The 12092-nt window shown below is 42.7% G+C and overlaps 1 protein-coding gene across 2 annotated transcripts in view; it reads right to left on the bottom strand.

Moving 5' to 3' along the window:
• Nucleotides 1–2623: 2623 nt before the first annotated feature.
• The window catches only part of trpc7 (transient receptor potential cation channel subfamily C member 7), a 172041-nt gene continuing 162572 nt past the window's right edge, over nt 2624–12092 (bottom strand). Inside the window, exons 11-13 of one of the 2 annotated variants that reach the window (XM_062970336.1) lie at nt 11167–11220; nt 3574–3649; nt 2624–2984 (exon numbers count right to left, since the gene is read on the bottom strand). In XM_062970336.1, coding sequence (XP_062826406.1) covers nt 2842–2984; nt 3574–3649; nt 11167–11220 — 273 coding nt within the window. In that variant the 3' untranslated portion in view covers nt 2624–2841. The remainder of the gene's footprint in view (nt 2985–3573; nt 3650–11166; nt 11221–12092) is intronic. The other variant, XM_003223951.4, reaches the window with a different exon arrangement.

Genomic DNA, 12092 nt, shown 5'->3' with positions numbered 1-12092 from the left:
AAAGATCCCATCCTTGTTGTAGGATCCAGATGTTTAATTAATCCAGGTGTTTAATTAAACCAGAGTAAACTGGGAAATTCTAGTTTACTACGGATTAATCCATATTAACCTGACATGTTGTTTGGGCACCTCAGATTAACCTACAACCTTAGTCCATATACCAAGTGCTGAAATGAATGGGACTTTAAAATAATGATTAAATCCCAATGATTTCAAAGGGTCAACTCTACATATGGCTAAGATGGCATCCAACCCAATTCATTTAGAATTGCAGCTACAATTTGTCATCCATTTACTGAGCAAACATTTTTGACACAACACAGATTCCTGGGTGAAATTTTTTTTCTCTTCACTACAGATAATATCTACACAGACATGTATTTTATAATATTGGGGCTGTTCAGGAACATTCATTATGAGAGAGTTACTAAAATATTATGATGGAGTGATTCATATGCATAATTATCTCAAATTTCAGACAACAATAGGAGAATCTAGTTTCTATCACAGAATTAATTTGCTGGAAAGCATCCTTTTGAATCTTACATTTTTTCCTTGGAGTTTGGTACATATATATTAATCATTGTGATGTATTATTTTCTGCCATTTATCAAATCTCAGTGCCTAAATGCAACAATTTGCCAGAATACATAAAAGGATTCCTTAGTAGAGAAGGCTATGAAGCTTAAACAGGCTAAAATGTGTATCTCTTTTGAAACTGTAAATGGCTTTTGAAAAACAGGTAAAAAATAACATACACAAAAGATACTGCAGAGTGCTTCCAGGTCCAAGGGGAGTCTTTTAAATTTGCTATACATTCTTGCTTGTCGAATCATAAATCCACATTATGGCTGTCAAATTAATCTGTTAATTGCCAGAAATTTCTGGGGCGCCCACTCTGTTCCCAGCCCAACATATTATACTAATATTATGATGTTTATTTTTCTGCTTTTTCTGTCCACAAAGTAGACTCAAAGTGGCTATTGGATAGGGTTCAGTGAGAACACAAAGCCCTTTGAATCCTTCGATAATTGCACCAATATCAGTGAAATCTTTCTCTAGACATCTAGCTCAATAAAATTTAATTCCCAAGGGAACTGTAGAAAAAGGATATATTTTCATATCAGCACAGTCTGTTGATACCATATTTTCCCCCTTTCTCCCGCCTTTCCCCAAGGCTCAAGCCACCACATTGTGTTTTTTAAATTTTGTTTTTTCTCTCTCAAATTGAGGAAGAAATTTATGGATTTTGGAATTATCACATCCAAACAGATCCAAATAGCTATTGAATTGTCTGCATTAAAAGGACTGTGTTGTAACTGCCTGCCACTTAGCATAGTTTCTGCTGTTTTTGTTTGGGATTTTGTTTTGTTTGGGATTTTGTTTTTGTTTTGTTTTAAGCTAAGGATGTTAATAAATTTCTTAGGAAATTTGGAGATTAAGTAAGTTTCTAGCAAACCTTTACATTTCAATATTAGTCAGAAATAGTATTTGCTCCCCCCCCCCCCCCCCCCCCCAGTTAGCAAGACATGAATTGCAAGCTGGTAGCAACAGGCAACACCTAACCATTACATTACCCAACTTCCAGTCCTAATATCAGTAATATTAGGATTGGAGAACCTAGAAATTGCTAGAGAGGTATCATCTCTAGGAATTTGCTGGGTCCTTCAGAGTAATTACATGGAGGACATAGAAAGTTCCTAGAGCAGTGGTTCTCAACCTGTGGGTCCCCAGATGTTTTGGCCTTCAACTCTCAGAAATCCTAACAGCTGGTAAACTGACTGGGATTTCTGGGAGTTGTAGGCCAAAACACCTGGGGACCCACAGGTTGACACCCACTGCCCTAGAGACATGGATAAGTGAAACCTTGGGTAAGGGGTTCATGGTTACAGTATTAATTTATACTGATTTTCTATTCTTTTGACTGAATGCACCCTAAAGTTAACAGGAATTCCATATGCTTTGTAAAGCATCAGAGTAATAACTGGATTCTGCTAAGACCCTCCAATCTGGATGTGCCTGTAAGTTAATGAGATAGAGATGCTTAACACTTTCTGTGCTTTGGAGTTCCTCTGATGGGCTCTTCCGGCATTTCTCCTATATAGCCAGGAAGAAACTCAAGGTTCATTTGCCGTGTGTGTGTGTGGTAATAGGATAGAATTCATTGGGGAAAGAGAACTGGCAGATACAGGAGACTATAGCATCAACTCATTACCCTTTAGTCATGAGATCTCATTAAATATGGGTTGGGGCACATATATTTGCCCAGAGATAAAAACTGTAATTCTGTCCTGAATTGAAATTTGAGTTGATGACTTTCTGGCTCTCACTGCAGTATCCAGAGTGAACACAAAGGGACACAAAGGGACACAAATGCATACATATGATATATGGATTTCATGATGAACAAAAGTTTATCACTCATCTTTCTGCCCCTCTTGCCCTATATTGTTTGTTCTTCTTTCTTTAACTTTGGTGCTTCTGATCTCACTTATTATATGTTGATTTAGAGCAATGGAACATCTGGCTTATTTCCAGTTTTCAAAAGTTACTTTGGGTATCTAGAAAAACCAAGCTTGCCTCTTCAAGAGTATTCATCTATTTTTGATGTCAAAAGGCTTGATTCAATAAGAAAAAACCCAACAGCTTTATATCATAAAGGAATTGATCATTGGCTTCACCCAATAAACCAAACTAATGCACAGTTCCCATAAAATCATCAATAATCAGTTTTCCATAATAATCATAATGTAATCCTCAGTGTTCTTTTCTTGAACAAATTCTTCTCCTTTAAATGCTGGTTGAAATAATATTTTTCTCCTTTGTCCTTATTTGTCCTCCTCAAATGTCTTTATTCAAACTCTTTCCAAACTTATCACTCAGCTGCTGTATTAGGCTCGCCAACTCTCCAGTTGCTTGTGATTTTTCTTCCAGAAGCTCATAGCGGAGACTCGAAATGTCTTGCTTAATCTCCTTGAGTTCACCTAAAAATAAAATATGATACAGTTTACAAACTGTACTGGATGCCTAAATATATAGTTCAGCTGCCCTTATAAATTTTTCAATCCCTCTTGTGTCTGCTGTGTTTTTGCATGGAAGGCTTTTTGCTTACTGATCCCATCAGCAACCTTCTCTGTATTCATGGTGTGAGAGAGTTAATGGAGTGTGTGAGGTTCCAATTGGATTGAGGCTTGGGATGGTTACTGTGAAAGTACAGATTAACATTTGGCACTGTGAACATTTATTAAGCATATCTCCAGCATCTTTTAAAAAAAATCTTCAGTTAGCAATTCTCTGGATTTTAGGAAATATCTTTCTCTGGGGAAGTAAAAAGCTCATATGTGAAGTTGGCCAATTTTTTGTCAGCATAAAACATGCATTGGAGACCTTTTCAGATTCCCAGAATTTCAGAGGTATCTACATCAGTCTTATGAGGGGATGCCCCGGAAAGAATACCATGACCTTTCAGTGACGTAACTGAAAACTGAAATCACTGCAACAGAAAATGTTAATACAAACCCCATTAGTATAGGAAAATTAACTGCAATATCTCTAAAATATTAAAGAACTTGCCTTCATTCACTTCATCATTCTCTCGATCCACCTGAGCTTTCAGAACGTATCGCTTAATAAGTCTCTTCATTATTTTCTGAAAATTCAAGTAAAACACAGTTAAATGGCACAATGTCATAAGGCTGCATTTATATAATTAAACAACCATATTTCCATGCAGAATTGATTCTAGGCTTTATTGCACAAATCCTCTATTCCACCACTGTCACATTATCATATACCAGGTTGAGCATCTTTGATGTTGCACCTCACTTTAATTGAACAATTGCACTGATTCACCAATTTGTGGTCCCACAATCACATATCCACATATCCTTGCAGCAACCCTACTTTTCCACACTACTGTTGTTTCTTAATATTTTGTTTGTGGTGCAATTTTAGTGGAATTGCAGAATTTAAAAACAATCTCAAAAAGGATAATATAACTATAGAATAAAATAAAAGGAAATCAGGCAGTTTGGGAATAGTGAGGGATGGGAAGTGGAGGAATATCATCCCCCCCCCCCCCGACATTGCTTTATTGCTGCATGTGAGCACAGAAGCAGAAGCGACCCATTACAACAAGGTAGGTGATGGGACTGGAAGCCATTGATGGGCTTTACTAACATTTCTCATTATTACCCATCAATAGCTAATTTTTTTTCGTGTCAGGAGCGACTTGAGAAACTGCAAGTCGCTTCTGGTGTGAGAGAATTGGCTGTCTGCAAGGATGTTGCCCAGGGGATGCCCAGATGTTTTGATGTTTTACCATCCTTGTGGGAGGTTTCTCTCATGTCCCTGCATGGAGCTGGAGCTGATAGAGGGAGCTCATCTGCACTCTCCCCGGGTGGGATTTGAACCTGGCAGCTTTCAGATCAGCAACCCAACCTTCAAGTCACAAGGCTTTAATCCACCATGCCATCGGGGGCTCCTATCAATAGCTTATGTGGAGGAATTATGGAGAGGATATAGACTGGCAGTGGAATGCACATAGTGGCATGTGATAAGGATCATCTTTATAGATCGAGCTGCAATGTCAATTTGCCTGCCTCCTGCAATCAAGTCCTTGGTTAGCTGAAATGAAGTTTCATTGAAATCAATGAGAAATGTTAGTCAAAGTAAACCTGGAGCTCATGCATTTTAGTGAGACTTTGGTGCACCTTGTCTAGTTTGCATTCCTTTCTTTACACTCATGAGTTTTGGAGTACTACCCTGATTTGCTGAAATGTGGCTGATAATGTCCAAGTTGCTTTAAAAAACCAATAGTTTTTATTTTCTTTGATACTAGATACAATACAACCCTGTACCTGTAGAAATGGTATCCACAATTTCATTTACCCATGTTCAACAAAATAAGTACTCTTTAGGGATGTTCTAAATCTTTCAGAGCATCACTATGGTATTTTCTGGACTGGAGGTCCTTAATTTCATTTGGTATCCATGTGAAATTGAGAACGTATTTACACTGAATATAGGAGTTGTACTGTGTTTGCCTTATACAATATGAAAGTTGAAGAGCAAAATCAACTATTAATTGGTGATTAAAACATCTTTTTTTATTCCTGCCTCCAGTGTGAGAAGAATGGATCACTTTCTGTAACTAAACCTTTTGAGTCTCTCTTGCAATGAGATACTAAGGAAGAAGATGAACTCAGAGGTGTAGCCAGATATCCTGATTTGTTAGCCATGCCTGACTCCCAGCTATTATTTCCTGAAGGCCTGTCATGTATAAGGATAATAAGCAAGCAGGGCCGGTCCAACAATGGAGGCCGTTTAAGCGGCCGCTTCGGGCGCACGTCAAGGGGGGCGCTGTTGAGGCTCCCTCTCGCACTCCTCGGCCCACTCGCACATCTCTCGCACTCGGCCCACTCGCGGCCCTCTCGCACTCGGCTCAATCGCGCCCCTCTCGCACTCGGCCCACTCACGCCTCTCTCACACTCAGCCCACTCACGCATCTCTCTCACTCGGCCCACTCGCGCCCCTCTCGCACTCGGCCCACTCACGCATCTCTCTCACTCGACCCACTCACGCATCTCTCTCACTCGGCCCACTCGTGCCCCTCTCGCACTCGGCCCACTCACGCATCTCTCTCACTCGGCCCACTCACGCCCCTCTCGCACTCGGCCCACTCGCACCTCTCTCTCACTCGGCCCACTCGCGCCTCTCTCTCACTCGGCCCACTCACACCCCTCTCGCACTCGGCCCACTCACGCCTCTCTCTCACTCGTCCCACTCACGCCCCTCTCGCACTCGGCCCACTCACGCCTCTCTCGCACTCGGCCCACTCGCGCCTCTCTCTCACTCGGCCTACTCACGCCTCTCTCTCACTCGGCCCACTCACGCCCCTCTCGTACTCGGCCCACTCACGCCTCTCTCGCACTTGGCCCACTCACGCCCCTCTCGCACTCGGCCCACTCACGCATCTCTCTCACTCGGCCCACTCACGCCCCTCTCGCACTCGGCCCACTCACGCCTCTCTCTCACTCGGCCCACTCACTCCCCTCTCGCACTCGGCCCACTCACGCATCTCTCTCACTCGGCCCACTCACTCCCCTCTCGCACTCGGCCCACTCACGCATCTCTCTCACTCAGCCCACTCACGCCTCTCTCTCACTCGGCCCACTCACTCCCCTCTCGCACTCGGCCCACTCACGCATCTCTCTCACTCGGCCCACTCACGCCCCTCTCGCACTCGGCCCACTCACGCCTCTCTCGCACTCGGCCCACTCACTCCCCTCTCGCACTCGGCCCACTCACGCATCTCTCTCACTCGGCTCACTCACGCCCCTCTCGCACTCGGCCCACTTGCGCCTCTCTCTCACTCGTCCCACTCATGCCCCTCTCGCACTCGGCCCACTCACGCCTCTCTCGCACTCGGCCAACTCGCGCCTCTCTCTCACTCGGCCCACTCACTCCCCTCTCGCACTCGGCCCACTCACGCATCTCTCTCACTCGGCCCACTCACGCCCCTCTCGCACTCGGCCCACTCACACCTCTCTCGCACTCGGCCCACTCACGCCCCTCTCGCACTCGGCCCACTCACGCCTCTCTCGCACTCGGCCCTCTCGCCCTTGCAGCCCTCTTGCCCCTGAACAAGACCTGAGGCCAGGCCTCTGGGCCTGCTGCTCCACCTGCACCCTTCCTGGATTCCTCCCGCAACGCCCGGCAGCCCTCCGAGGCTGGAAGGAGCTCTGGCAGGTCGAGCAGGCCTGTGCCCCTGCCATGCACCTCCTTGGGGACCCTCTCAGCCATGAAGACGGGGCAGGTAGGAACCCGTCCCTGTCCCCAGCATTTCGCCAGGTATGTCTCCAGGGCAGGCCTGGGCCAACTTGGCAACTGAGGGGGAAATGGAGGGGCCTGAGGCTGGGTTGCTGCAGGTTTTTCAGCTGCCTGGCCATGTTCCAGAAGCTGGAACATGTGGGCCTACTCCTAGGATTTATAGTTTCCTAAGGCCCCTTCTTCACAGCCATAGAAGACAGATTATCAAGGCAGATAATCCACATTTTCTGCTTTGAACCAGATTATATGCATCCACACAGCCATATAATCCAGTTCAGAGCAGATAGTCTGGATTTTATATGGCAGGGTATGGGTTCTTCTACATAACCATATAATTGAGATTATGAAGGCAGATAATCCAGGTCATATGCACTGAACCGGATTACATGCATCCACACAGCCATATAATCCAGTTCAGAGCAGATAGTCTGGATTTTATATGGCAGGGTATGGGTTCTTCTACATAACCATATAATTGAGATTATGAAGGCAGATAATCCAGGTCATATGCACTGAACCGGATTATATGCATCTACACAGCCATATAATCCAGTTCAGAGCAGATAGTCTGGATCTTATATGGCAGGGTATGGGTTCTTCTACATAACCATATAATTCAGATTATCAATGCAGATAATCCACATTATCTGCCTTGAACTGGGTTATCTGAGTCTACACTGCCATATAATCCAGTTCAAAGCAGATAACCTGCATTTTATATGGCAATACAGAAAGGGCCTAAGGGTATATTGTAGTGTATATTGTAGTGGTGTACTTCAGAGGGATGCATATATCTCACCAAAGGGCAGCTGCACTTTGGAATTAATGCAGTTTGACTCCAATTTCATTGCCATGGCTCAATGCTATGAAACCCTGGGAATTGTAGTTTTATAAGGTCTTTAAACCTTCTCTGCCAAATAGTTTAGATGCCTCACCGAACTATAACTCCCAGGATTCCATAGCATTGAGCCGTGGCAGTGAAAGTGGAGTCAAACTATGTTAATTCCACGGTGCCTCACTTCTTCCAATGGAGAAATAAAGATACAAGTGCCAGTTAAGTCCAGTGGATTTCTTTATTCATACCAGGGGTCCCCAAACTTTTTAAACAGGGGGCCAGTTCACGATCCTTCGGACCGTTGGAGGGCCAGACTATAGTTGGCCACCGAGCAATAATAAATAAATATATAAATAAATAATAATAACAATAACAATAAAAAAGAGGGTTGGAAGACACCCTTTGGGCCATTGAGTCCAATCCCCTTCTGCTTTGTGCATCGAAAGCACAAGCAAAGCACCCCTGACAGATGACCACCCAGCGTCAATGTGAAGAAGAAGAAGAAGAAGAAGAAGAAGAAGAAGAAGAAGAAAGAGGTTTGGAAGAGACCCCTTGGGCCATTTAGTCCAACCCCCTTCTGCCTGTGTGCACCAAAAGCACAAGCAAAGCATCCCTGATAGATGGCCACCCAGCCTCAATAATAATAATAATAATAATAATAATAATAATAATAATAATAATAATAATAATAATAATAGGATTGGAAGAGACCCCTTGGGCCATTTAGTTCAACCCCCTTCTGCCTGTGTGCACCAAAAGCACAAGCAAAGCATCCCTGATAGATGGCCACCCAGCCTCAATAATAACAATAATAATAATAATAATAATAATAGGATTGGAAGAGACCCCTTGGGCCATTTAGTCCAACTACCTTCTGCCTCTGTGCACCGAAAGCACAAGCAAAGCATCCCTGATAGATGGCCACCCAGCCTCAATATTAATAATAATAATAATAATAATAATAATAATAATAATAATAATAATAATGGTTGTAAGAGAAGAAGAGACCCCTTGGGTTACTTAGCCCAACCCCCTTCTGCCCTTGTGCCGTGGGGCTGGATAAATGGCTTCGATGGGCCGCATCCGGCCCCCGGGCCTTAGTTTGGGGACCCCTGATTCATACCGTTACCTTCCCGCCGGAAGTGGTACCTATTGATCTACTCACATTGGCATATTTTCGAACTACTAGGTTGGCAAAAGCTGGAGCTAACAGCGGGCGCTCATTTCGCTCCCGGGATTTGAACCTGGGACCTTTTGGTCTGCAAGTTCAGCAGCTCAGTGCTTTAACACACTTCGCTACCGGGGCTCCTTTTTGTTTTGTGTATTTTATGGAAATATGTTTCCATATGTATATTTTACGGAGTGTTTTTAAATTATTATGTGTTCTAGCAATGTTGTCAACCGTCTTGAGCGGGTAAGAAATAAAATTATCATTATCATTATTGAGTTGCTGTGCATTTTCTGGGCTGTCTGGCCATGCTCCAGAAGCATTCTCTCCTGACATTTCACCCACATCTATGGCAGGCATCCTCAGAGGTTGTGAGGTTGAGGCAAGTGTGAATGTTGCAGTTGGCCACCTTGATTAGCATTGAATGTCCCTCACATATTCATAGCTGGCTGCTTCCTGCCTGAGGGAATCTTTGTTGGGTGGTGTTAGCTGGCCCTGATTGTTTCATGTCTGGAATTCCCCTGTTTTTGAGTGTTCTTTTTTTACTGTCCTGATTTTATTTATTTATTTATTTATTTCCCATACTTGTGTCCCGCCCTTCTCACCCTGAAGAGGACTCAGGGTAGCCTCACAACTGCCAACAATTCGATATCCGATTGTTTTGGGGGGGGCACCAAAATTCTGTTCGCTTACACTTGAAAATTACCTTGGGCCGGCCCTGTAAGCAAGTATCTGTACCCCAATGGAAGCAACGTTGGTAGTCACTACTACCTTTTTCAAAGAGCCTGATTCTGAAGATACATTGATCCATTTGCGAAATAGCCTCCTCACATAACTGGCCTGTGATAACAGTCTATACACAATCACTGGCTGTCATTGCTTCTACTTGCTACATCTCAGATGGGATGTGCAGCTCTGAGGTATTGCCAGTGACTTGCTCTATGAGTAATGGAGTTTTCTGCACTCCTTTGTCTTCAGTGGTAGCTTGAGCTAGTGATTTGCCATTCATTATTGACAGCAAAACACATTGGAGAGATTATGTGATACCAGATTTCATCAGTGACCAGTGCAGCTTTTTGCAGAGTTGGGATGTAGGAAAATTTAGTTTTCTTGCACATACTTCACTTGTAGTAATTGGATTGTACTCAATGATTGTACAATTAGCAGGCAATTCTTGGAACCTATAATTCTCCTCCTTTCCCCTCCGTGCTCCTCAAACCTTCTCCACTACTTTTTATGAATGTGTTTTTTGGTACATGAGATATAGAGCTAGAGGGAACCTTACAGAACTAGTAGTATCTTTATTTGTCAATTGTTTTGACATCAATTGGAAAACGAGTGAATCTCAAAGGAAACAATAGTCATGCACAAGGTTTGAAATCCTGTGTAAAGATATGTAGATAGCTTGACCAAAAGTCACCTTCCTGCCAATCTGCCTGCAGTCATCCACTGGTGGCCGTTGCCTATAACAAAGATTTACTGGAGATAAACACTTGTTTTTTCACTGGGGTCTCAACCTATTTGAGGTGGCCCTGTCTCTTAGCTTCTTGTAGTTTGATTTTGCTTTGAAAATTCAAGTCTATGAGATGTAATGTTTTTCATGATGGAGGAAACAGATGTCAGAAAAGATTTGAATACACAGTAGTCTTTGTATAGCTGCAGGAAGAAACAACAGAAAGACATCCAGAAAGATACTACTCCACTCTTAATTCTATTATGCTTTGCAGCCAGTTTGCATTACCAGGTAAGAGTTTCAGCATATGATCTGTCTATAGGGAAAAAGCAGTTTTAATTCAGCCAAAGAGATATGTAGAGATGTAAAGATTAGTAAGGCATAGTGAAAAAGGCATCAGATAGTAGAGAAACTATATAGTTTGCTATATAGTTCTATATATATCAGGGCTAGCCCAAGATACTTTGTTGCCTAAGACAAAGAGGCCCTATTCCCCATCATCTTCCTGTTTCAAGTACAGGAGTGAGCTAGATTGGCATATGACATGTACTTACATATAGGTGATGGAACAATTCTTTCCCCTGTAATCTAGGAGGTGCATAAGAAGCCTTATGGGACACATAGTCTGTCCTCCAACACACAGGAATGATCAGAAAACCTCCCCAAACACTAGTGTAAATTCTACCGATGTTCTCTTTCCCCAGGAAATGCTCTCTGGAATGATTGCCCCCACAATGATTAATGGTAGAACTGGCCCTGATATATAGTATGCAGATGATATGCACATGATGTATATTATGGATATATTATATGGCATATTGCATGTAGATGAGAGGCGGGGTTGCTTCTAGAAGAATATATGAGGTACAATACACATACTATATGCTGGAGATGGCCATGGTGGTAGAATCCATTGGGAAGTAGTGTTGCCACCTGGGAAAATAGAAATTGAGGAACATATTTTGGGAAAGTGGGGATATAACTCAGTCCAAAAAGAAATTGTATTATGGAAGAAGAGATTAAAAGGGACAGAGGGGGAAGGAAAACAAGGACTGAGCATGCAAAATGCCACTATCTTGTCATTTGTTACACCTTTATGCATCTTTTGATGTAATGTTTGCTGGAACACTTTAAAATTGTTGTACGGTTTGTATTTGGTATCCTTTTTATTATAACATTTACCCACATTGCTGGCATTAAATGTTTGCATTATATATTACTTTACATAGGTATTGAACACTTGAAATAAAGTATCATTACATATTCTGGGATATTTGTAATTCCGGTTCAACAAATCATTATTGCCTTTGCCCAATCCATTTTCCTTCCTCAAGTGTCTTGGCTAATTATGAGAAACAGTATCTTAGAAGCATAGTTACAAGTACATTATTGCTTACATAGGAAGGTCCTGTCCAGGCATCCAGCCAAAAGAAGATATACTATAAGCATGACTAGGGATGGGAGTTCGACTCATGAAGCCTTTTCAATTTCATATACATAGCAAGTCTGAACTGAAGAGGGCAGAAATGGCACGAACGTGCTCATAGAGCGTGAGGGCAGAGGACAACGCTATATTCTACACAACTTTGCGGTGCGCCCTCTTCATATTTATCTATATTATGTTAGGGATAAAAACATGGTGAAGAAATTCTTATTTATACAGTAATTTTACACACATTATTCAGTCCCATTTTCTAGGTCTATTGGGTATTGCATCTCTCAAATCTATCTTGCATGGATTTCCGAAACAACCTGGTTTGCTTCTAGACGTGTTTCAGTCAAGGATCAGGAATTCTTTCAGTAAG

This window comes from Anolis carolinensis, chromosome 2 (genome assembly GCF_035594765.1).
Source record: "Anolis carolinensis isolate JA03-04 chromosome 2, rAnoCar3.1.pri, whole genome shotgun sequence".
NCBI lineage: Eukaryota > Metazoa > Chordata > Lepidosauria > Squamata > Dactyloidae > Anolis > Anolis carolinensis.
Note: the sequence above shows the minus strand (reverse complement) of the source record. Positions and strands in the feature narration are given on the sequence as shown.